General features: G+C 52.9%; 1 protein-coding gene across 1 annotated transcript in view; it reads left to right on the forward strand.

The window, feature by feature from the left end:
• LOC147666352 (uncharacterized) overlaps positions 1–22,626 on the forward strand; it is a 406,262-nt gene extending 383,636 nt beyond the window's left edge. Inside the window, exons 4-5 of the mRNA XM_086949103.1 lie at positions 18,727–19,013; positions 22,342–22,626. Of these exons, the coding sequence (XP_086805229.1) occupies positions 18,727–19,013; positions 22,342–22,626 (572 nt within the window). The remainder of the gene's footprint in view (positions 1–18,726; positions 19,014–22,341) is intronic.
• The last annotated feature ends 201 nt before the right edge of the window (positions 22,627–22,827 follow it).

Genomic DNA, 22,827 nt, shown 5'->3' on the forward strand with positions numbered 1-22,827 from the left:
CCGACCACGCAACACCGGTCGGGGGGAGACTTCAGCAGTTCCTGCTGGTCTGGAGAACCATCACCACAGACAGGTGGGTCAGAACACTTATACAATACGGTTATTGTCTGGAGTTAATATCCACTCCACCCAACATACCCCCAAAACACCGTCCTATGTCTGCCGAGCATTTGCACTTATTGCAGCAGGAGGTCATCGTCATGCTGCAAAAAGGAGCAATAGAGCTCGTGTCTGTGCAGGAAAGAGGCACAGGGGTCTACTCCCTGTACTTCTTAATACCAAAAAAGGACGGGTCCCTCAGGCCCATCCTGGACCTCAGGCCCCTCAACCAGTACATCCTGTCGGAGCACTTCCATATGCTGACCCTGCAGCAAGTGCTCCCGTTGCTCAGTCAATTTTAGACCTAAAGGATGCGTATTTTCACACTCCACTGCACCCGTCACACAGAAAGTACCTCCGGTTCACCATCCAAAACCAACACTACCAGTTCAAGGTTTTGCCTTTCGGAGTCAACACGGCACCCAGGGTGTTCACAAAGTGCCTGGCGACAGTGGCGGCGCACCTAAGGAGACGGAACATCCACGTCTACCCTTATCTGGACGACTGGCTCATCCAGGCGAAGTCAGCCCAGCAGTGTGCCGCTCACGTGTCCCACACCATTCACCTCCTTCACGATCTGGGATTCTCACTGAATTACCCAAAATCCCACCTCCAGCCCGCCCACATACGGCAGTATCTGGGTGCAACGATTAACACTCTGGCAGCCACAGCACAGCCGAATTCAGTGAGGGTCAGCAGCATTCAATCGCTGATACAAAAATTCAGACCTCAACACTCGCTTCCAGCGCGAGTGTTTATGCAGTTGATAGGCATGATGGCCTCCTGCATCTCCATAGTCCCGCACGCGAGACTACATATGCGTCCGCTTCAGGAGTGCCTTGCACGTCAGTGGACTCAGGCTCACGGGCAGTTGAAAGACCTAGTGTTGGTGAGCGGTCGTGCATACAACTCTCTGCATTGGTGGAATCCACGAAACCTTTGCAAGGGACGACCGTTCCAAGAGCCTGTGCCACAGATCATCCTGACGACGGACGCTTCTCTCCAGGGATGGGGGAGCTCATGTACTCCATTACACTGTGCAGGGCCTATGGACGCAACAGCAACGGAAGATGCACATCAATGTTCTGGAACTGATGGCAATCTTCATGGCACTAAAAGCTTTCAAAGTACATCTGTGCAACAAGGTCGTGTTGATCCGGTCGTACAACATGACGGCCATGTACTACATTCAGAAACAGGGAGGTACCCACTCTCCGCAGCTGTCTCATCTGGCTCAGAGCATGTGGAAGTGGGCCATTCAGAGGAACGTCTTCCTCATGGCAGAACACCTCCCGGGCAAGGACAATCAGATGGCGGACCTGCTCAGCAGGTACAGCCACCAAATGCACGAGTGGGAGTTGCATCCATCAGTACTCCACCCGTACTTCCAAAAGTGGGGTCATCCAGAGATAGACCTGTTCGCCACAAGGGAGAACGCAAAATGCCAAAGCTTCGCCGCCGGGTTTCCACACCCACAGTCGCAGGGCAATGCTATATGGATGAACTGGTCAGGCAGATTTGCGTACGCTTTTCCCCCAGCACCTCTGATACCGCTGGTGGCACGCAAACTCAGGCAGCACTCGATGACTCTCATCCTGGTTGCTCCAAAGTGGGCTCACCAACCATGGTACACCACGTTTCTGTAACTGTCCGTGGTACCGCATCAGAGGCTACGCCTCACACCCAGCCTTCTGACGCAGAGCCATGGCGACATTCAGCATCCAGATCCGCAACAGCTCAACCTGGCGATCTGGCTCCTGAGGTCTTAGAGTTTGGCTACCTAAACTTGCCTCCAGACTGCATGGACATCATCCGAGAGGCAAGGAAGCCCACTACTAGAGCATGCTACGCGGCGAAGTGGAAGCGGTTTGTCATTTACTGTGCAGACCACAACATTAACCCGCTAGATGCATCTATTCAAAACATCATTTGTTATCTTTTCCATCTGTACAAATGTAATTTGGCCTATGCTTCCATTCGCATACATCTATCTGCGATGGCCACTTACCTCCAAAACAGGCAGCACCTCTCACTTTTCAGGGTGCCTGCTATTAAAGCCTTCCTAGAAGGGCTCAAGCGAGTTATTCCTCCGAGGACTCCGCCAGCTCCGGAGTGGAACCTCAATGTGGTCCTCACCAGGCTGATGGGTCCCCCCTTTGAACCATTGCATTCCTGCAAGATTCAGTTCTTAACATGGAAAGTGGCTTTCCTTATTGCGATTACATCGCTGCAACGAGTTAGTGAGCTCCAAGCACTAACTATACAAGAGCCATTTATTCAAATTAATTCCAACAGGGTGGTGCTCCTCACTAACCCTAAATTTCTTCCTAAAGTAGTATCTCAATTCCATATTAACCAAACTATTGAAAACCTGTGTTCTTACAAAATCCTGAGTCATTGGCGGAGAGAATGCCCCACACCCTTGACGTCAAAAGGGCCTTGATGTATTACATTGATAGGACCAAGGATTTTAGAAAAACTAAACAACTTTGTTGCCTTTGCGCCACAACACAAAGGTAACCCCATTTCCAAAGCTGGTATAGCTAGGTGGATAGTTAAATGTATTCAGATATGCTATCTGAAAGCCAAACGTACTCTCACCATTCCACCGCTGGCCCACTCCACCAGAAAGTTGGGGGCCTCTATGGCTTTCCTTGGAAATATCCCTTTGGAAGACATATGTAGGGCAGCCACATGGTCTACCACACACACATTTACATAGCATTATTGTGTTGATGTGCACTCCAAACAGCAGGCAGCTGTAGGGTAGGCTGTTCTAAAAACACTTTTCCAAACTGCTGCATCTGGCATGGGCGGCCACCGCTAATGGAGGAACTGCTCTGTATTCTATGCACAGATATGAATTCAGCAGCCAACATGCCTCGAACCGAATATGCTACTTACTAGTATGCATCTGTTCTTGGCATGTAGGGCTGCTGACGAGGGGGCGTGGCTAGCAGCCGATGGGAACAGACGCAGCCTAGCGAGGCTCCTCGCCCACAGCCCGATAATCCTGTAAGAATCCGGAACCAGAAGAGGGATCCCCGTGAAACTCGGGTCGATCCCATAAATACCGTCTGTGCATATTCAGGTCGAGTGACGAGCCGACCGGACGTCTCCAAAGGGTGAATCGAGGCATAAAGAGCCTGGGCCGGGGAGACACAAGATGGCAGCGCAGAGATCTCCGACGACTGCTGGTAAACACTAGATCTGCTCCAGTGCCCAGGCAGACAACGGCCGCTGTCCAGTGAACGGGCGAGCGCAACCCTCAGCCTGACTCAGCGCTCCGGCGGGTCCGAGGGTGGTGAGCAGCGAGGCGGGGCCCGAGTGGCCTGGCGGAGTCCCGGTCCGGAGCGGCCGAAATCTACACCCCGGCTGGGGGGCCTGTACCCTATCAGCCGAACCCCACAGTGAGTGTGCACGGCGGGACCAGTACAGCTGAGGCGAGCCGACATACCTGCGAAGTCAGCGGGGAGCCTGATCCGGGGCTGCTGAGTGGCGGGAGCCGCTCCAACCATCTGCTGTCAGTGACTCGGTCTCTCGGCCTGAAGGTAGGAGAGCAACGGAGGCGGCGCGCGGTATTGCCCGGGAGTCTACCTGGATTGCTCGGACGCAGCCAGCGCCATTAGCGGAGCCCAACCCAGCCGGGTGCTACGCTGTGTGTGTCCCGTAACCGGGCTCAATTGCCCAATAAGTGCGCCCTACTGCTGCGGACTTTACTGACCGTAGAAAGCACTGATAAGCAGGAGCCTCACCTCCTCCGCGACAGTTGCGCCCAAGCCCCGGCTTCGCGGGGGTGCACCCTCGAACTACGCGCCAAGCAGACCACCGGGGGGGCAACACATGAAGATCCACACGGCTGCTCCGAGCTGCTGGTGACGCCACCGATGTGGGACCCCTGCACTACCCAGTACGGGACCCGGAGAAACGGCAGAAGTGAGAAGGGGTAGCCCACCTTGGGCACGACACCTTGATCTCCCGGTTTTAGACCCCACTAACCCCCCCCTGCTGTGCACAAAATACAGCCAGGAACCCAGCGCGGCAGCCGTCGAGGCGTACAGCAACGACAGCAGGGTAGAGTGCCTAGAGGGGGGGTGCCTAGTATCAGTGCCCGGGAACCAAGTGGAGAGAGGAATCCAGGCGCGACTGAGCCCCAACACTGGGAAGTACGCCCACAGACACCATTACTGCTCCCTATAAAGGTGACCGCACCACTGAGGCAGCAGAACCCCGAGGCCCCGACAGGCACCGCCGGAAGGGAATTGACAACTTCCGCGACACGAGAAACACCTTTCAGCAACGCGCACAGGGCTGGGGAGTGCGAACTGGCCACCTGCTGGGAGACCCGGCGACCAACGACTGCCTCGTCGGAGCCAGCTGTTCCTACCAGAGCGACATGGGGAAGCCGCGGGGTCCGAAGGGAGACGGTGGCCCGACCGTGGAAACCCCAGAGAACACTCAGCGACCCCCATCGGAGCTGCAACAGATGCAAGACAAGATCCTCAACGCTATCGCGGCCACAAAAGACGCCCTACACCGGGATATTGCCCAGGTATCGACAGGGCTAGGACTCCTAAGAGCAGACCACGGAAAATTGGCCGACAGGGTGAAGGAGGCGGAGGCCACCCTGAAGGACATCGTGCCGGAACATGCTGCGACGATGGGGAGGCTAACTGAAGAGCTGGACCGCATACAAGCACTGGAGAAACGGGCGGAAGACGCTGAAAATCGCAGTCGGCGGAATAATGTACGCTTAGTAGGCCTTCCGGAGAAAAAGGAGGGGACGGACATGGCAGGATACCTGGACGATTGGTTGAGGACTGTGGTGGCCCCGGAGGGCCTATCCCCCTTCTTCACCATAGAACGGGCACATCGAGTCCCGGCCAGACCTCCGAAGCCGGGTCTACCCCCTCGTCCGGTGGTAATCAAATTACTCCACTACAAAGACAGAGACTGGTTGCTGCAGCGAGCAAGAGACGTGGGGCCCTTCCAGGTCGACAATAAAAATGTCACGCTCTTCCCGGATTACACCTTCGAGACTCAAAAACTACGCGCCTCCTTCCTATCCATCAAAAAAGAACTGCGTACGGAGGGGCTGCAATACTCGCTGTTATTCCCGGCCAAGCTGCGGATACTAGTAGATGGGAAGGCCCTATTCTTCATGACATCTGCGGAGGCATGGGACTGGTGGGAAACTTATAAGGCTGGGACGGACGGGGCTCGCCACAGAGCGGAAGAAGAGCTTCACCTGCGCCCGGCACGACACTCCAGGAGGCTCCGGGCGTATAGGCGAAACTCCAAAAAACCGACGGACTCTCAGACGGAAGAAGAACGGAAAGCGGCACTGCAAGCAGTGAAGAAGGTTTCTGGAACAACGCCGACGCTAACGGAGAGGGACTCGAACTCAGAGGAACCAAAAACAGGCACAGAGACGGAATTGTCAGAAGAAGACAGCACAAAAGACCCGAAGGTTACACCGCAAACGGCAGAAGAAATCTTCGGCATCTGAGCATGGAACGTACAGATCTGACAGGGACTGCCATGGCTGCTCCGGCGCTCACGAACACTTGAACAAGGCAGCTGTAAGACTATACTGCGTAAGCCTTGATACGCATCCCAGGGCGAGGGAATGGGGTAAGCGAACTGAACGTAACAAAGCTAATACACGCACCCAGAGGCCCATAAGGCCACCGCAGTACAAACTGCGGAATACGAAGAATTGAGAGCACGTTGCTCTCCAGTTTGGATGGGGATAACTCTTTTGCGGTTAGGTCCTGTTCTGGGGAGGGGGGGGCCTGGAGAGGTTGGGGTTTCTCAGGGCGTAGTTGGGGGGGAGGGGGAAGGGTCTGAGCTGGGAAAAGCCAATGCTCAGAGAAGAAGTCTTGGGGTTTTGTTGGGGGCAGGTGGGGTTGATGTCAAACCTGTAGTCTGGTCGCGAACGGAAATGGGCTTAATCCGACTGCAACAAGACAATGGATAATGTGGGATCATTAAAATGTGTGTCCTGGAATGTGCGAGGGCTGAATTCAATGGCGAAGAGATACAAAGTGCACTCCTACCTGGTCCGTAGGGGGATTCACATAGCCTTTCTACAAGAAACCCACCTCACCAAGAAAGAAGGTATAGCACTGCAAAAGAGATGGAGGGGGCAACTGTTCTACACCTCATATTCAGCATTTGCTAGGGGAGCACTAATTTGGATTCGGGCGGGGGTTCCCTTCCAGTTTAATAGGCACACTATAGATCCAGATGGGAGATTTGTAGCAGTGGAGGGACTACTCAGAGGACGCCATATAGCACTATGCAGTACTTATGCGCCAAATATAGAGCAAGCGGCATACTTCACTAGACTCTCCAAGTCATTGGCTACCTACCTTACCGGGCCACTGCTGATGGGGGGGGACTTTAATTCTATCGAAGACATCACGCTAGATAGATCACACCCACCACTGCATACATCCCCAATACACAGACTAGCGAAACATAGATTAGACTGGCGACAGCAATGGGACCTGACGGATGTATGGCGGATACAACATCCTACTGAGAGGGACTATTCCTTTTATTCCGGCTTACACGACCTGCATGTTCGATTGGATGCCTTCTTGTGCTCTCCACCGGTGTTGCCGATGGTGGCCCGGACTGAATATTTAACACGCACGATTTCAGATCACAACCCCCTGCTCCTGACGCTGGATTGGATGAACGGTATTACGCGGATCCCGACGTGGCGGCTTCGGCCTGACACGCTGGACGACCCACCGTTCCGTGCAGCGTTAGAGGATAGGATCTCCCAATACTTTGCAGAGAACGAGGTTACTGCTTCATCTAGAGCCGCAGAATGGGACGCGCTCAAGGTGGTGGTACGAGGGCACTGCATAGGAAAGTTTGCGGGCGCGCGACGAACATTGCTAGATGATTTAGACAGAGCGGAGCAAACCTTGAGAAAGGCAGAAAAAGAACGGCCTAATCACCCCGAACTCCAAGAGAGGGTCTGTACTGCGCGGGAGGCGGTAGCAGTAGAAGTAGAGCGCCTTCGTAGCTTTGATTATAAAACTTACCTGACTAAAACGCTAGCTGAAGGGGATAAAACGGGGACGCTCCTGGCCTGGCTCGCCAACCCTACCAGAGGAAACACTCCGATCCTGTCCTTGAAGGGGTCGGATGGCGAAGTTTATACTACCCAACCGGATATATTAGATTGCTTTAGAGTGTATTATGAACAACTATATAGAAGGGATCTGGGAGATCGCCACGAGGCGATAGAAGCGCTACTGACTGAGGTTCATCTGCCTCACCTAGACCAAGAGCAGGCTGCTGCCATCGGGGGACCGATCACATTGACGGACATCAGGGGAGCGATAAAAAGGATGGCGCGTAATAAAACGCCAGGAATGGACGGACTGCCCATAGAATTTTACAGGAAATATATAAATCTACTAGCCCCGAGACTCCAGATAATTTATACCGAAGCCAAAGTGAAAGGCATGTTACCCCACTCCATGCGCGAGGCGATCATGATCCCCCTCTTAAAACCACGAAGGGACAGCGCTGACCCGGCTTCATATCGACCGTTGTCAATGTTGACAACTGACTATAAAATCCTAAGTACGATTCTGGCCACTAGACTGGTAGCCCACATGCAAGACCTGATCCATACAGACCAGTCGGGTTTCATTCCTACCAGGAACACTTCGCACAACATCCGCAGGCTACTTCGGTTCATAGCGGAGCCCCCACCGAATGCGAGAGCCCCCATGGTGCTGGCGATCGACATAGAGAAGGCCTTCGATAGCCTAGAATGGAACTATTTATACAAAGTGATGCACAGTTTCGGCCTAGGCGAGGGTTACATACGATGGACGAAAGTGCTTTATGCATCGGCGGGCGCTGGAGTGAGGGTGGGAACTCTGATATCGGATCGATATGAGGTGCACAGGGGTACTAGACAGGGATGCGCACTATCCCCTCTCTTGTTCGCGCTAGCAGTGGAGCCCTTAGCTGCACTGGCTAGGACTGGTAGTTATTTCCACGGCCTGGAGGTTGGAGGGGCCCACCACTATATATCACTATACGCGGACGACCTCCTGCTGTTTTTAGATAACGCCGAGGAGGCAGTGGCGGGGGCAGAGGAGCTCCTGGCACGGTTCAGAGATGTCTCTGGTTTAAAAGTCAACTGGTCGAAATCTTGCCTCTTCCCCATACGAAAGACAGAAAAATGCTCCCTGGTCCATCCTCTACTACGCTGGGAAGCAGACTGCTTCCACTACCTCGGGGTATATATTTACCACGCGCCCGCAGACCTCTTAGATGGCAATATAGGCCGCTGCATTCGAGCACTACAGGGTGCCATGTCCTTCTGGGCCACCCTCCCCCTATCCATGACAGGCCGAGTGTCACTACTCAAGATGATAGCCCTGCCACGATTGCTATATTTCTTTAGGACCCTCCCCATATGGATACCGGGAGCGGTCTTTACACGCTTAAAATCCCACATAGTGTCCTTCCTATGGGGAGCAGGCAGGCGAAGAATAGCACTGGCGACCCTGATCCGCCCGAAGAACGAGGGGGGACTGGCGGTCCCGGACTTCGAGTTATATTACCTGGCGGCGCAACTACAGTACTTCACGCAGGAGGTGGCGAGGGTGTACCGGGGCCCAGATCAGGAGAGGGATCTTGGCACCCCCCGCCACGTGTTGGCGTTTATAACCCTCCAACAAAGGTTGGTACTTGGTGGACTATCCCTAGAAGAACGGACGATGAGGTTATGTTGGAACCGCATGCAAAAGCGAGCTGGTCCTGAACACCCCTATGCGTCTGAAATCCCGTTAGGCATGTTAACAGCGCTGCCACATGGTGGTGACTGGTCGAGACTCCAACGTTGGGAGGAGGCGGGACTGCAAATGGTAGGGGACCTCTTTGACGACGGAGTAATGACTCCATACCAGACCCTGCTAGAGCGTTACGACCTCCCCAGGGGCGACTACTTATTACATGCGGCTGTGACAAGGGCCATACAGGCACACTGGGGGGAGGGACTGATTGAGCCCAAAACAACATCAGCATGCCAATACACGATGATGGCGGCGGGTACATACAAGGCAGTTACATGCCTTTACTCCAGAATGCATACGGAGAACATCCAACCTCTTACTCGCCTCAAAACTCAATGGGAAGCTGACCTACAAAGAGAGATCCCTGACACAACGTGGTCCCAACTGGTTCAGAGAGCCAGGAAAAGCACCAGGAACGCCCGCTTCCAGTTAATACATCTTTATATTATCCATAGGGCTTACCTCACCCCACTCAAAATAGCAACGTACTTTGATGCGGAGGACGCAGCATGCCCCAGATGTGCGCGACTGAGAGCTGACCTCCTACATATGCTACGGGACTGTCCGCATTTGCAGGATTACTGGAGGGAGGTGGGCGACACCCTGAACGAAGTAACAGACAGAGACCTGCTGTACGACAGCGCAGTTGCGATCTTACACTGGTTCCCGCACACACGCAAAACCAAACTGTCAAGTAAATTCATAGACATGGGCTTACTTATTGCGAAGAGGGAGCTAACTAGAGGGTGGAAATCAAATGCGGCACCGACACATAGACGATGGCTGAACGAGTTCCTGAAATGGGCTGCAGCCGAGAGCACGATTAGGTACCAACTGGCCCGGCGTGGCTCAGATGAGAAGGCTCAGGAAGCAGCAATGGCATGGGAAATCCTGGTCCAGGCTCTCAGAGATAATGCAGTGGAGAGCGACGAGGAGGAGGCAATAAACCCTAGGGCCCTGGGGGAGGCGGTCCTGAACCCGGCACTAACACCGGACACATGAACACAACACTAGGCATACGACTCCTGACATTCCCAATACAGCTGGAACTCCCGGCACCAGACTAGGTCCAGACATCAGGGGGGAGGGGGGAGGGTGAGGGGGGATGAATCAGGATAATGATAGCGAACGTATATGCACCACATAGTTGTTTGGGGGGAGGGAGAAAAATTAAAAGCAGAGCGCGGAAGACCAAATGTGATGACAGCACTCATCGATGGAATATCCAGCCTACCGTTGTTATGAGAACGCCACCCAGCCTCCGGGATGTGGGTTGTATGGCTGTGTGCTTGATTACCGGATGGAACCAAAGGACTGTGGGTCCCGCAACAAATAATGCTAGTATTCTGTTCTACTCTCATTGATCTCTGCAATAAAAATTGTTTTACCAAAAAAAAAATGTAGGGCTGCTGACATTCATATCGCCCGCCCTCCTCCCCGGCGCCTGTAGCAGCTGCAGAATTCACATATACTTCTAGCATGGTCCTCTTTCACTTAGTTTCACTCCATCTTGGTTGCAATGGCTAAAAACAATCTGAGGATGGAGTCGATGCCCATGCGCACTGTAGTCCAGGGGAGGAGCCACCTATCTCGTGATACTTCGAAGACTCTTCCAGGACAACAATGTGCAATCATCCGAACCCAACACTAGGCGGCGAGCTATGCACAGATATGAATGTCAGCAGCCCTACATGCCAAGAACAGATGCATAGTGGTAAGTAGCATATTCGTTTTGCATCTTGCAGATACAAGATACATACAGCCCTGATGACAGACCAGTGACTTTACGCCTGGTCTAGAAACGTGTCGGCAGTGTTGTTTGGGAGTTAAAAACCATCATTGTTAAAAAAAACACTAGGACCGGCTGGTCCAGTATTAAAAAAACTCACAAGTCATTGAGTTACTTATATTTTTTCTCCCAACTCTAGTTTCTCTCATTTGTTGTTTGTGATGAAACCATTATCATTTTTTTGTAATTTTGTTGTAAATGCTTGATGTCAAAATGTTTTCTAATGTGTAAATGTTTGTCTTTTAATGTTTGTAGAAAGTTTAATTAGCCTTGTAAATATTTGAATTCATTGTCTTTTTCTGCTATGAATTTTTTGAAAACTTGAAAAAGGTATAAAATAATGAACACAAAGTAATGTGGTCTAGGGAAGCGACAATAAATTGGTTTCTTACCCTTCAAAATACGCATTGATTAATTGTGGTGTGGGCACTGTGTGCTGCTTGTTACTTATATAGGGTCTAGACCCCACCACGTAAAGGACCTAACCCCTGTTGTTCACAATTGTTTCCACTGTCGACATGCTGTGGTGTCTGGATATGTTGGCCGTCGTCTTGTTACCACTGTTGACATACTGTTCTGTCTGGATACATTGACCTGTGCCTTGTTACCACTGTCGACATGCTGTGGTGTCCGGACACGCTGACTGGTGCCTTGTTACCACTGTCGACATGCTGTGTTGTCCGGATATGCTTACCGGTGCCTTGTTACCACTGTCGACATGCTGTGGTATATGGATACGCTGACCGGTGCCTTGTTTCTGCTGTCAACATGCTGTGGTGTCCGGATATGCTTACCGGTGCCTTGTTACCACTGTCGACATGCTGTGGTGTCCGGATATGCTGACAGGTGCCTTGTTACCATTGTCGACATGCTGTGGTACTTGGATACGCTGAGGGGTGCCTTGTTACCAAGGACATCTTTTGAAATTATTTTAGGGCGTTCACACAATCGGCACATGGAACTGGTGGGCCCACCGACAACGTAAATATTTAACATACATATATAATGCAAAGTCATATTAAAACATTTTAAATATACACACATGGAACTAGGGCCTTGTTATTTGCATACATTTTGTTAATTTTAGGGAACAAGAATAACTGATTATGATAATTGCCATAATTAGCAATAAATTGCTTTGTAGGGTTGTAAATAAGTTCCAAGAGGGGGAAAGGCCTACATTTCCGTAGGGCAGTGGTCATATATCAGAAGCAGCGTCAGCATTGCAAGCCTCCTGCTTAACCAGTCCGAGCACAGGAACAGTATTGGCTGAAATAGCAGACTCCAGTCAGCAGGAGCTGGTCGCCAAGGCAGTTCTGAGAAGAGCTGTAAGAGTAAATGAGCTCGACCCCAGGACACCCCCCCACGCCGCACGGCTCGCCAGCTGTGCCCCCTTGCTGCTGCTAATCGCCCTGCTCAGTTATTGCCCCATTTTCGTGCTCTCTGTGACTGAACTTTACTTGTGATTGTACTTCTGTTGTTGTACTTCTGTTTTTATAGACCGTGTGCTTTTTGTTTTTCACGGTACCCCTGGTGTGCCCCCACTCGTTTCCCGCTTCCGCTCCCTCGCGGCCCGCCCCCATTTCATTCCTGTACCCCATTGGCCTCCCCGCTCCCGCCTCCCAGCTCCTCCCTCCCACTTGGCCTCATATGGAGCCCGCGCAGCGGCCACGCCGATTGTGCGCCTAAGGCGCACCAAAGGCAAGCCAGTCTACGCCCGTCCACGACTGGACCACGCCCAGCGCCAGGACCCCTGGTCCCCGACTATGCCAGCCCATACGACGGACCTACGACGCCGCCACCCTCAAGGCTCTCAAACCCGACCGGAATCCCGCCTGCTACCAAGCCACCCTGAAACGCACCCACGGACCCTTCACCTGTCAAGCCTGCAACTTCACCTGCCTCCAGACCTGCACCGCACCTGAAAGGCCAAGCACCAGCAACAACCACCTCAAGTGCATCCTGCTCAACACCCGCTCCGTTCAAACACGCCATCGAACTTTGGAATCTGCTCGACACAACATCACCGGACATCGCCTTCCTCACGAAAACCTGGATGAGCGCCTGACATTGCCATAACCATCCCGGACGGATACAAGATCACCCGGAGGGATCGCGTCAACCAGACCGGAGGAGGCATCGCCATCATCCACAAGAACACCATCCGCATCACGAGCAACTCAGACGACACCTTCACCGCCGCCGAACACCTTCACTTCCAGATACACACCGACCCCAAGACCACCCTCAGAGGCACTCTCATCTACAGACCCCCGGGACCACACACAAAATTCAGCAAAGCCATTGCAGACTTCATCAGCCCGCACGCCCTCACCTCCTCTGACTACATCCTCCTAGGAGACCTCAACTTACACTTGGAGAACAACGACTGCAACACCACCACCCTGCTGGACAACCTCGCCAACCTCTGACTCAAGCAACTGGTTAACACCCCCAACCACTACACCGGCCACACGCTTGACCTAGTCTTCTCCTCCAGCAAACACATCTCCTTCAGCCACTCCACCGGACTTCATTGGACTGATCACAGCTGCGTCCACTTAAGCTTCAGGAGAACCGCGACCCACCACCACCCGCAACCGGTTCCCCGCAGGAGCTGGAGCAAGATCACCGCCGACCAGCTCACCACCTCCCTCAGCCAGAACCCTCCCGCCAGCACAACGGACCCCAACGAAGCCGCCCACAACCTCACACAGTAGCTCACCAACTGCGCCGACTACCTCTCACCACTGAAGAACCCTCCCAGCAGACCCGGCAGCAAGAAAGCCTTGTGGTTCACCAATGAACTAAAAACATCCAAGAAAAACTGCTGCACCTTCAAAAAAGCCTAGCGCAACGACCAGACTACAGAAAACATGACTGCCCTCAAGAACGCCACACGCGCACACCACCAGCTGATCCGCACCACTAAAAGGACAACATTCAAAGAACGACTGGACAACAACACCCAAAACAGCAAGGAACTATTCAGCATCGTCAAAGAGCTCTCCAACCCCAGCGCCGGAAACAACATCACACCCTCGCAAGACCTCTGCAACTCACTTGCCTCCTTCTTCCACCGCAAGATCTCCGACATACACAACAGCTTTGGCGCACCGACCACGCACCCAACCACCGAACCAAAGCCCCCCACCACCACCCTCTGCAACTGGTCACCCGTCAGCACCGAAGACACCACCCGCACGATGAACACCATCCACTCCGGATCCCCTACCGACACCTGCCCCCACCACGTCTTCAACAAGGCCGACTCCATCATCGCACCCTACTCCGGGACATCATCAACATCTTCTTCACCACCGCCACCTTCCCGGAGAGCTGGAAGCATGCCGAGCTCGGTGCCCTCCTGAGGAAACAGACAGCAGACCCCACCAACCTCAAGAACTTCCGCCCCATCTCGCTCCTCCCTTTCCCTGCCAAAGTCATTGAGAAGACAGTCAACAGACAACTCTCCGCCTTCCTCGAGACCCACGGATCCCTCGACCACTCACAGTCCGGGTTCCGTGCAAACCACAGCACCGAGACCGACCTCATCGCAGCCACCGACGACATCAGATCCCTGCTTGACAACGGGGAAACAGCTGCCCTCATCCTCCTGGACCTCTCTGCAGCGTTCGACACTGTCTGCCACCGCACCCTAACACAGCGCCTCAGCAACATCGTAATCCAAGGGAAGGCACTGGAATGGATCATCACGTTCCTCGCCGGAAGAACCCAGAGAGTCCGCCTCCCCCAGTTCAGATCTGCGGCCACCAAAGTCATCTGCGTTTTACCCCAAGGATCCTCGCTCAGCCCCACCCTCTTTAACGTCTACATGAGCCTCATCGCAGACATCGCACGCCAACACAACCCCAACATCATCTCCTACGCCGACGACACCTAGCTGATCCTCTCCCTCACCAACGACCCTGCCACCGCCAGAGCCAACCTACACGAGGGAATGAAGGACGTCGCCGAATGGATGAAGAACAGCCACCTGAAGCTGAACTCCGACAAGACGGAAGTCCTCATCCTGGGATCATCCCCCTCCGCCTGGGACGACTCCTGGTGGTCCCCTGCCCTGGGCACCACCCGCAAACCAACGGACCACGTACGAAACCGGGGCTTCATCCTGGACTCCTCCCTCACGATGACCAGACAAGTCAACGCCGTCTCGTCAGCCTGTTTCAACACCCTGTGCATGCTCCGAAAGATCTTCCGCTGGATCCCCACCAAAACCAGAAAGACAGTCACCCAGGCACTCGTCACCAGCCGACTGGACTACGGGAACACCCTCTACGCAGGTACCACTGCCAAACTACAGAAAAGACTCCAGCGCATACAGAACGCCTCCGCACGACTCGTCCTGGACATCCCCCGCCACAACCACATCTCCGCCAACCTGAGAGACCTGCACTGGCTACCAGTCAGCAAGAGGATCACGTTCAGACTCCTCACCCACGCACACAAGGCTCTCCACGACCTGGGCCCCAGGTACCTAAACAACCGCCTCACCTTCCACACGCCCACCCACCAGCTGCGATCGACCAGCCTCGCCCTCGCCACTGTACCTCGCATTCGCAGAGCCACCTCCAGAGGAAGATCCTTCTCCTTCCTGGCGGCCAAAACATGGAACTCCCTCCCCTTCCACCCCCGACTGACCCAAGACCATCTCTCCTTCAGTAGGCAACTCAAGACCTGGCTTTTCGAGCAGTAACGGTCCCCTTCCCCCCCTAGCGCCTTGAGACCCTCCGGGTGAGTAGCGCGCTATATAAATTGTTTGATTGTATGACAGATACACACATGCGTTTAGCATTCATGCCTTTTTTAACGCCTGCATTAGAACAAACACTTCCTTACAACGCATTCCTTTTGCATGCAAGTCGCTGCAACGACTTGTCTTAGGAGGGCGCTGGATTTAGGATTAGTATATTTTACTATTTCAGATTGAAAACCATGACGGTTAAATATGATCTGGTAATGCAATTCTTTTTTTTATGTTAAGAAACCAAACGACAATCCTTCTTGGAAGAAACTGTTCATGACCCTGAATGACAGTGCTGCTCTTTACTTGGCCTATACAAGAGTGGATAGTTTTCACACAAGGTAGCCTATGCTTACTGTGAGTTGTTGCGCTTTTTGTCCCCAAGAGATTGTCACTAAGGTGGCGGTGCTTCTTTAGATAATGTTGGAATAAGGTTTTCGGAAGAGACCAGTGTCACTGGTTAAAGGCTTCTGAACCACAATTTTCCTAAATACATAGGTCAGGACAATAATAGCTGGAGCGCTGACCCACCTGCCAATGCCACTAATTATGTCTTTTCTTTGAGCAAGGAGTAGATTCTGGACAACTAGTTTGAGCAGTTTTCTCCACATCTATGATGGATATGCTTGATGCCTCACCTACTATGACCTAGTAGCCTTCCCTTATAGTGCTGGGCTCATTAGTGACGCAAGACATTCCCCTACGAGTAAGCACCCAGCATTGACCCAGTCCGCAGCATCAAACCACTCATCACCAAGTGAACCAGTGCGGAACACATGAGGACATTAGTCACACCCTGCTGACCAATCCGAGGACCCCTCTCATCCACCACTCCAGGTCCCAACCACCTGCACACTTTCTGCTCCTTGACATCCCACAATCTCAATAACCTATGGGATGATTGAGACAAAGCCCTTCCTAGTGGATCTCCTCTTCATATCTACCACCAACGCAAGCCAATTCAGCACTACAAACTATAAAGTGAAAATTTGAGGGCAGATAACCCAGCAGTAACCAGATAGGTGGACTGTTAGAAATACCTTAGAGAGAGGTATTCACAAATGCCAGTTTACTAAAACCATAAAAAATGAACGCCTGTCTCACACTTCTTCATACATCTCACTGCTGAGCATGGTACCTGCACCTCATGGTCATCACATACTACATGGAATCCCTTACCACATAGGATAAACACACACAACACACTTCCAACCACACTCCCTATATGGTGTGGCTTGCTGCCCATGTAGAGAAGTTCTTCAGTGCCCCACATAGGGGGTAAGAAGAGCTATATAAAGGTAGGGCTAAGGTACATATATATATATATATATATATATATATATATATATATGGTCCCCTTAAGATCACTGCATAGGCCTAGTTTCCTAGCAAAATGGTGGTTTTCCTAAGCTGCTATGATGTAAAAGAGGTGTCACTGCTCAGTGGGGGATTGCCTGCAGGCACGATAGTCCCATTTTAGCCTCTTATGTGCTCAGAATATTAGTGAAGGTTGGGGTGGCTGCCCGAAACATTCCAGCTCAATCTCACGCGGTATCCAGCATTTCAAAAGTGTTTATAACTAGGTTTCTATTGATGCTTAGCCAATTGAATAAGTTCCAGAACGTGTCTTTGCCTTCTCCTGGTCTTAAAATCCCATGGATAGTGGTGCATGATTTGCTGATAAAGCAAAGCTTCAGCGACTGAAATACTAATAACAGTACTAAAGAAATGCTCCAGACGATCAATGAGGCATGTATTTGAGGACTTTCCGTGCAATGGAAGGCGCCTAACATTGGCCATGAGAAAAGATGCCATCTGAAGGACCACCAGCATGATTTGTGATTTCATCTCAAACCGCTGCAGCAAGTCTATATCTGCAGCTTACAAACACCAAATGAAGCATTCCATAGAAGTATGGACCACGGATGAACTACACAGGCTTTGTTCTCACGGAGTCTGTTTCAAGTCCTGTGGAAGGCACCTCCATCTGACTGACCTCGTGAAAGCCAACGAAAGGTTTTGCCACAGATGTTGCTGTTGTAAAATTGTACAGTTTTGCTACATTTTCTGCAACACTCAAGATGAATATCCATCTCGCACATTACATGTCCGTCATGGGCAAGGGTTAGGAATTTTATGAAAATACTTTCTAAACCAAAGGAGATAATGCTTGAAAAATGTATTTGTCCTGTAAGAATCAAAACAATTGTCCTTTTTTTGTGCCATGCAGTGGGGTCCGAAGCTGTGGTAGTGTAAATCTAGATACAGTGCCTGGAAGACGAGGGGAAGCATTGGTTCCAGGGTTGGAAGAATATTCACGAGCGCCTCTTGTTCTATGGAAAATGTTCTAATGTATTCCAGACAAAAGCCTCTTGATGGGTCTATGTTTTATAAAAAAAAAAAAACTTTTTATTTACAGTGAAGCGACAGTCATGTTTGCAATCAAATGGGATAAATTCTGGTTTAGCATAAACATACATACATTGCTTGGTTGTACAATGCGATATTTAGTAATCTTGTGTCACATTATTCATGGTGTGTTTGGAATAGAAAGAGGGAACAATTGATGGGGTACAGATATCGCTACATTCCATTTGCTCCATATTTGTCACCATTTTTTGGGGCCGCCTCTTGTCACATATTCAGTGTTTGCCCGTATCATGCGCCAGTCCACGTCAGCCTTCCACGCCTCCACTGTAGGAGACGTACTTGCACCCCAAATTTTAGCAGTGTTTCTTTCAGCTACCATCAAACCCAGTGTGACTCACATTTTGTCTTTGCTGTTTAGATTTGTAGGTTCCCAAACATTTTGATGGGTCTTTGTTGGTTCACATCTGCACATCAGGCGAGTGTCCTTTCCTGTGCTCAAGCAGCTGTCGTGCAAGAGTCGTTGATAGCCCTCTGCCCATCGATCATATATTTATATTTCATCTAGTCTCCTTGGACTTCCAGAGTGGACCGTGCCCATCTTGATAGCTCTTCCGTGGTCATGACATCCTTTTCTGCTTGTGCTGTATATAGCCAGCTCTCTATCACATGGTCATGCCGCCCTAGTATGCACAATGGCAAGAGCATATGTTGTGATAGAGCTTTACTGAGTTGGTTAGTGGTGGGATAAAGTGCATCATATAGTCTGTCCGTCCCATAGGTGTGCTCTGGATCGGCTAAGCGTAGAACTGAAGAGAACCCGCAGGGCTCAGTAGCACACGCTTTCCTAACATGCCCTTTGCTTTTTTCAGATGAATTGACCAGCGTTACTTTGGATCACGGAGGCCTCTTGCAGCCCAGGCTTGAACCCGCTAGCAGCTTCTGGACAACTGACAGGGATGGGGCGGTCAGGCTGCGCATGGACGCCACGGGGCCTGCAGCGGATCCACCCATCACGGTGCACCAGATGTTCCAGAGAACCATTAAGCGCTTTGGTGATCGGCCAGCCTTGGCCCAGAAGAAAGATGGAGTTTGGGAAACAATCACACACTTGGAGTATCACCAGCAGTGTCGAGCTGCAGCCAAGAGTTTCTTGAAGGTAAGTCAATTCTGCCAGAATCCTTTCCTTCCACTGCCTCAACAGGGTGATGAAGCAAAGCCTGTACTCCAGGGTCCTGCAGGTGCGTGGGGTGCAGGATCCCGTTATGTTTCCGTAACTGCGACTGTGTTAGGAATGGCAGTATTAGTGGTAGTCCTACACTGCACCTCAATCCCCCACTGCTACTGGTGTTTTTTTCTTAAATGCTTGTAATGGTGGGAGGGCGTGGCTAGCCGAGCCAAGATGGTGGATGCCCTCTGAGTGCTCCGGGACCCCTCCACCATCCGCCCGTAATCCTAGCCCACAACGAACCATCAGAATCTGCATCTTCCTCCTTACCTGACATGGTGATCTGGCGGAGTGTTTGGGAGTGTATATCTCTGCAACGGGACCCCCGAAGCTGTGGACCGGCCTGCCGAATATCCTTGACAAATTGGTGGCTCCCTGCCCGTGACCTTTGTTCTTCCCCACTGGAGGCGGCGCTCGGCCCCAGGAGCTGAGGTGCTCCTTGACCCGGACTCCCCCGAGTCTACTGTGGCGGACGGCCCGGCCTGCTGCAGGACTTTGCTTCTCGTCTCTCCCGCAGGCTCACAAACGGCTGCTGGCGCCTGGCCCTCCGGCGGTGCGGCCGCTTCCCTGCATGTGGTGCCGGGCATCCCGGGTGAAGGAGTTGGACGCTGTTGCCTTCCAGGGCGTAGCGCGATGGTTGGGGGCCCGGAGCCGAGCTGTGACAAGCGGCGCTGGGAGTAAAGCCCGAGGCTGGTGAGTCTGCCCACGCTTTAGCCTCACTTGCGGCGTGATCATCGGAGCAGCAGCCATATCGGGCGGCCGGAGATGCGGGGGTGGCTGCGGGCCCGCTGCTGGACTTTGCCCCCTGGTCTCCCTCGTTTCGCGCGCGTGGCTGCCGGTGCCCGACCCTCCGGCGGTGCTGTCGCTTCATTACATGCGGCGCTGGGCAGCCTGAGCTCCACTTGCAAAGTGTTCAGGGGAGCGGCCACCATATCGGGCGGCGTGAGCGGCAGGGGGTGGCTACGAGCCTGCTGCTGGGCTTTGCCGTCTGTCTCCCTCACTGGCTTCTCTGCATGCGGTGCTGGGTGGCCAGTCTCCTTCCAGTGAGCACCAGCATGTTCCCTGGAGCTGCGCCATGATAAGCAGCACCAGGAGTGACTCCTGAGACCATCGAGCCTGCCCGTGTCTTGCCTCCACTTGCGACTGATCAGAGTAGCGGCCGCCACATCGGGCGGTGGGAGCTGCAGGGAATAGCTGGAGATCTAGGGTGAGACGTGCCCTGAAGCGGGTAAGTCCTGGTGGTGGTGGGTTCCAGGGACAGTTGATTGGGGCCCCCCCGTGCGCATAGGCAGCCACTGTTGGCAGGATGGGGCGGACCGACCCCGAGTGGTCCCCCTCGTTGCCTGACCCGACGTTCTCTCCCTCTCAGATGGTACGCTGCAAATCGAGCTAACAGGGCCCGGTCATCGCACCCCTGGGTGCAGGCTGGCCCATGTCTCCGTATCAGCCGCGGAACCGAGCGGCGGAGAACATGCAGCGGATCTTCTATCGCCTTGGTGGACACGGATGGCCTGTTCTCGCCCTCGAGATTTCGTTGGTGCGGGCGTGATGGAGGGCCCCCCGTGTCCTACTGCTACACCCTGATTTCTTTCCCCTTTTCCGGACTATACCCGCAAGGTCCAAAGCATGCGCCGCTCCTTCGACTATGTGAAACAAAAGCGGAGGGCACTCAATATCCAATACGACTTCTCTTCCCGGCACGCCTGCGAGTGGTATTCTCCAACAAGACCTTGTTCTTAGACAGTCCAAGTGAGGCCTGGCCCTGGGCGACGGAAGAATGGCCGTTGCACGCTGAGGGGGGGGGCGGGGCGATCCCGCTCGCCTTTCACCTCCCGCTCTCCAGCCCCAACGTAACCGCTCCCGCAGGTGCCGTGGACGAAGGCGGACATGCTCTGATTCTCCACCCGGCCGCCCCCTTCAACTGATACTGCTCTCTGATGACCCATCAACTGGGAGACGCTCCGGATCATCTGACCGTTTGGCTCACGGGGGTGCTTCATCCCGACCATCCTTGCAGGTTCTCCGGGACACAGACCTCTCATGCAGCCCAATGCTTCTGAAAGATCCTGCTTGAACTTACCTCTGCCTGTGGGCCTGGCTTCGTAGCCGAAAGGTATACCTAGTCCTACCACATTCCTTTCTTACCTGATGGTCTTGTTTAAGCGCATCCTGAAATAAGAAGGGGTCCTCCACGCTTTCCCATTCCCAAGCTTTTTAGTTTGGTTGTTCACTCTCTTTGTTAGGGCGACAGATGCTTCCGTTCCTGAAGTGTAGGGTGGGACAGTTGTCCCTAGTTTTTTTTTCCTCAGTTCTGTGTTTCTTTACGTTAGTTTGACCACACCAGCATTCATAAAGCACCTTGACGTACACCCGACAAGACAGACAAACCGAATCTCCCCCTTCAGACTTGTAATACCACTGTCAACCCAAACACCATGTTCGACACGCCATTAATAAACACCCCCCTCCGTATCATGTCCTGGAATGTTAATGGCCTCCTGGACCACTTTAAACGCATGGCTGTCCTCAAGTACGCGCATCGCTCAGGGGCGGACATCTTACTCTTACAAGAAACCCACCTGCTGGGTAATTGCTGCCCCTTCCTAACGCGATGCAGCTAGGACAGTGTGTGGCACTTTGGGTTTCCAGGGGTTCCCGTGGGTTGGCAATCCTGGTAAGAGCTCCCTTCCTCTGGCGAGTGTCCAAACGACTCTTGACGCCCAGGCTACCTTCATGGCCATCAGTGGCATAATAAATGGCAACCCAATTAACCTGGTGTCCCTTTATTCGCCCCCTCGCTGATGAAGACTTTAGCTAAGTCTGTTGATCTCCTGGCGTCGCTGCTCCCTGGTCCCACATTCCTTGGGGGCAACTTTAACGCGGTCTTGTCACCGGACCTTGACACGACAGGCCTGCAATCCCCAGGTAGAATTGCACAAGCCAAGCAGCTGTGGTCTTGGTCAGCCTCACTGGGTTTGTGCGGAGCCTGGCGACTGTGGCACCCCCACTCCAAATAATTTACAAACACCTCAGTGGCACACCATACACAGGCACGCATCATTGCCATTTTTGTTCCCTCAACGGACTGTCTTCTGATTCAGGACGTCTTGCTTCTTCCGAGAGGTATCTCTGACCACTCCCCAGTGCTAATCCATGCGGGTCGAATCCGTGCGCCCTCACCTCACCCCCACCCCCCCACCCCACCCCCGCCTCTGCCCAACAAACATGGAGGTTAAATGCCTGATTTTTTCAAAACTAGGATTTTAGGAAGGTGGTGAGGGAGGACCTCAAACAAAACTTTCTCTCCAATGAGGGATCTGTGTCCTCCCCTGGCACCCTGTGGGAGGCGGGCAAGGCCACGATTAGAGGGGTCGCTGAGGGCCAACTCATGCTCCAGCGACAAACCCAATTGGAACAGATTACCTTGCAAGAGGCGCAGGCCCTGCGCCTCGAACGAGCTGCGGCCCGGTCCTCAGATGCTTCCGACACAAGACTTCTGACCTGGCTCAGGTCAGATCAAGCAGCTATCGCTGGATGCAGCTAAACTCCTTTGGCACTCCTCTTTGGCCAGGGTATACAGCTGTGACGACAAGAATGGCGCACTCCTTCATCGCCTGGCTACGTACCCAAGGGCAAACTGTATAATCCGTGAAATAACGGCACCAGACGGGTCACAATGCCGTGCCCCTATGGAAATGGTGCAGGCCTTTCCGCCTACTACGACAGGTTGTACGAGGCCCGAGCC

Source organism: Lissotriton vulgaris, unplaced genomic scaffold, assembly GCF_964263255.1.
Source record: "Lissotriton vulgaris unplaced genomic scaffold, aLisVul1.2 SCAFFOLD_832, whole genome shotgun sequence".
NCBI classification, from domain to species: Eukaryota; Metazoa; Chordata; class Amphibia; order Caudata; family Salamandridae; genus Lissotriton; species Lissotriton vulgaris.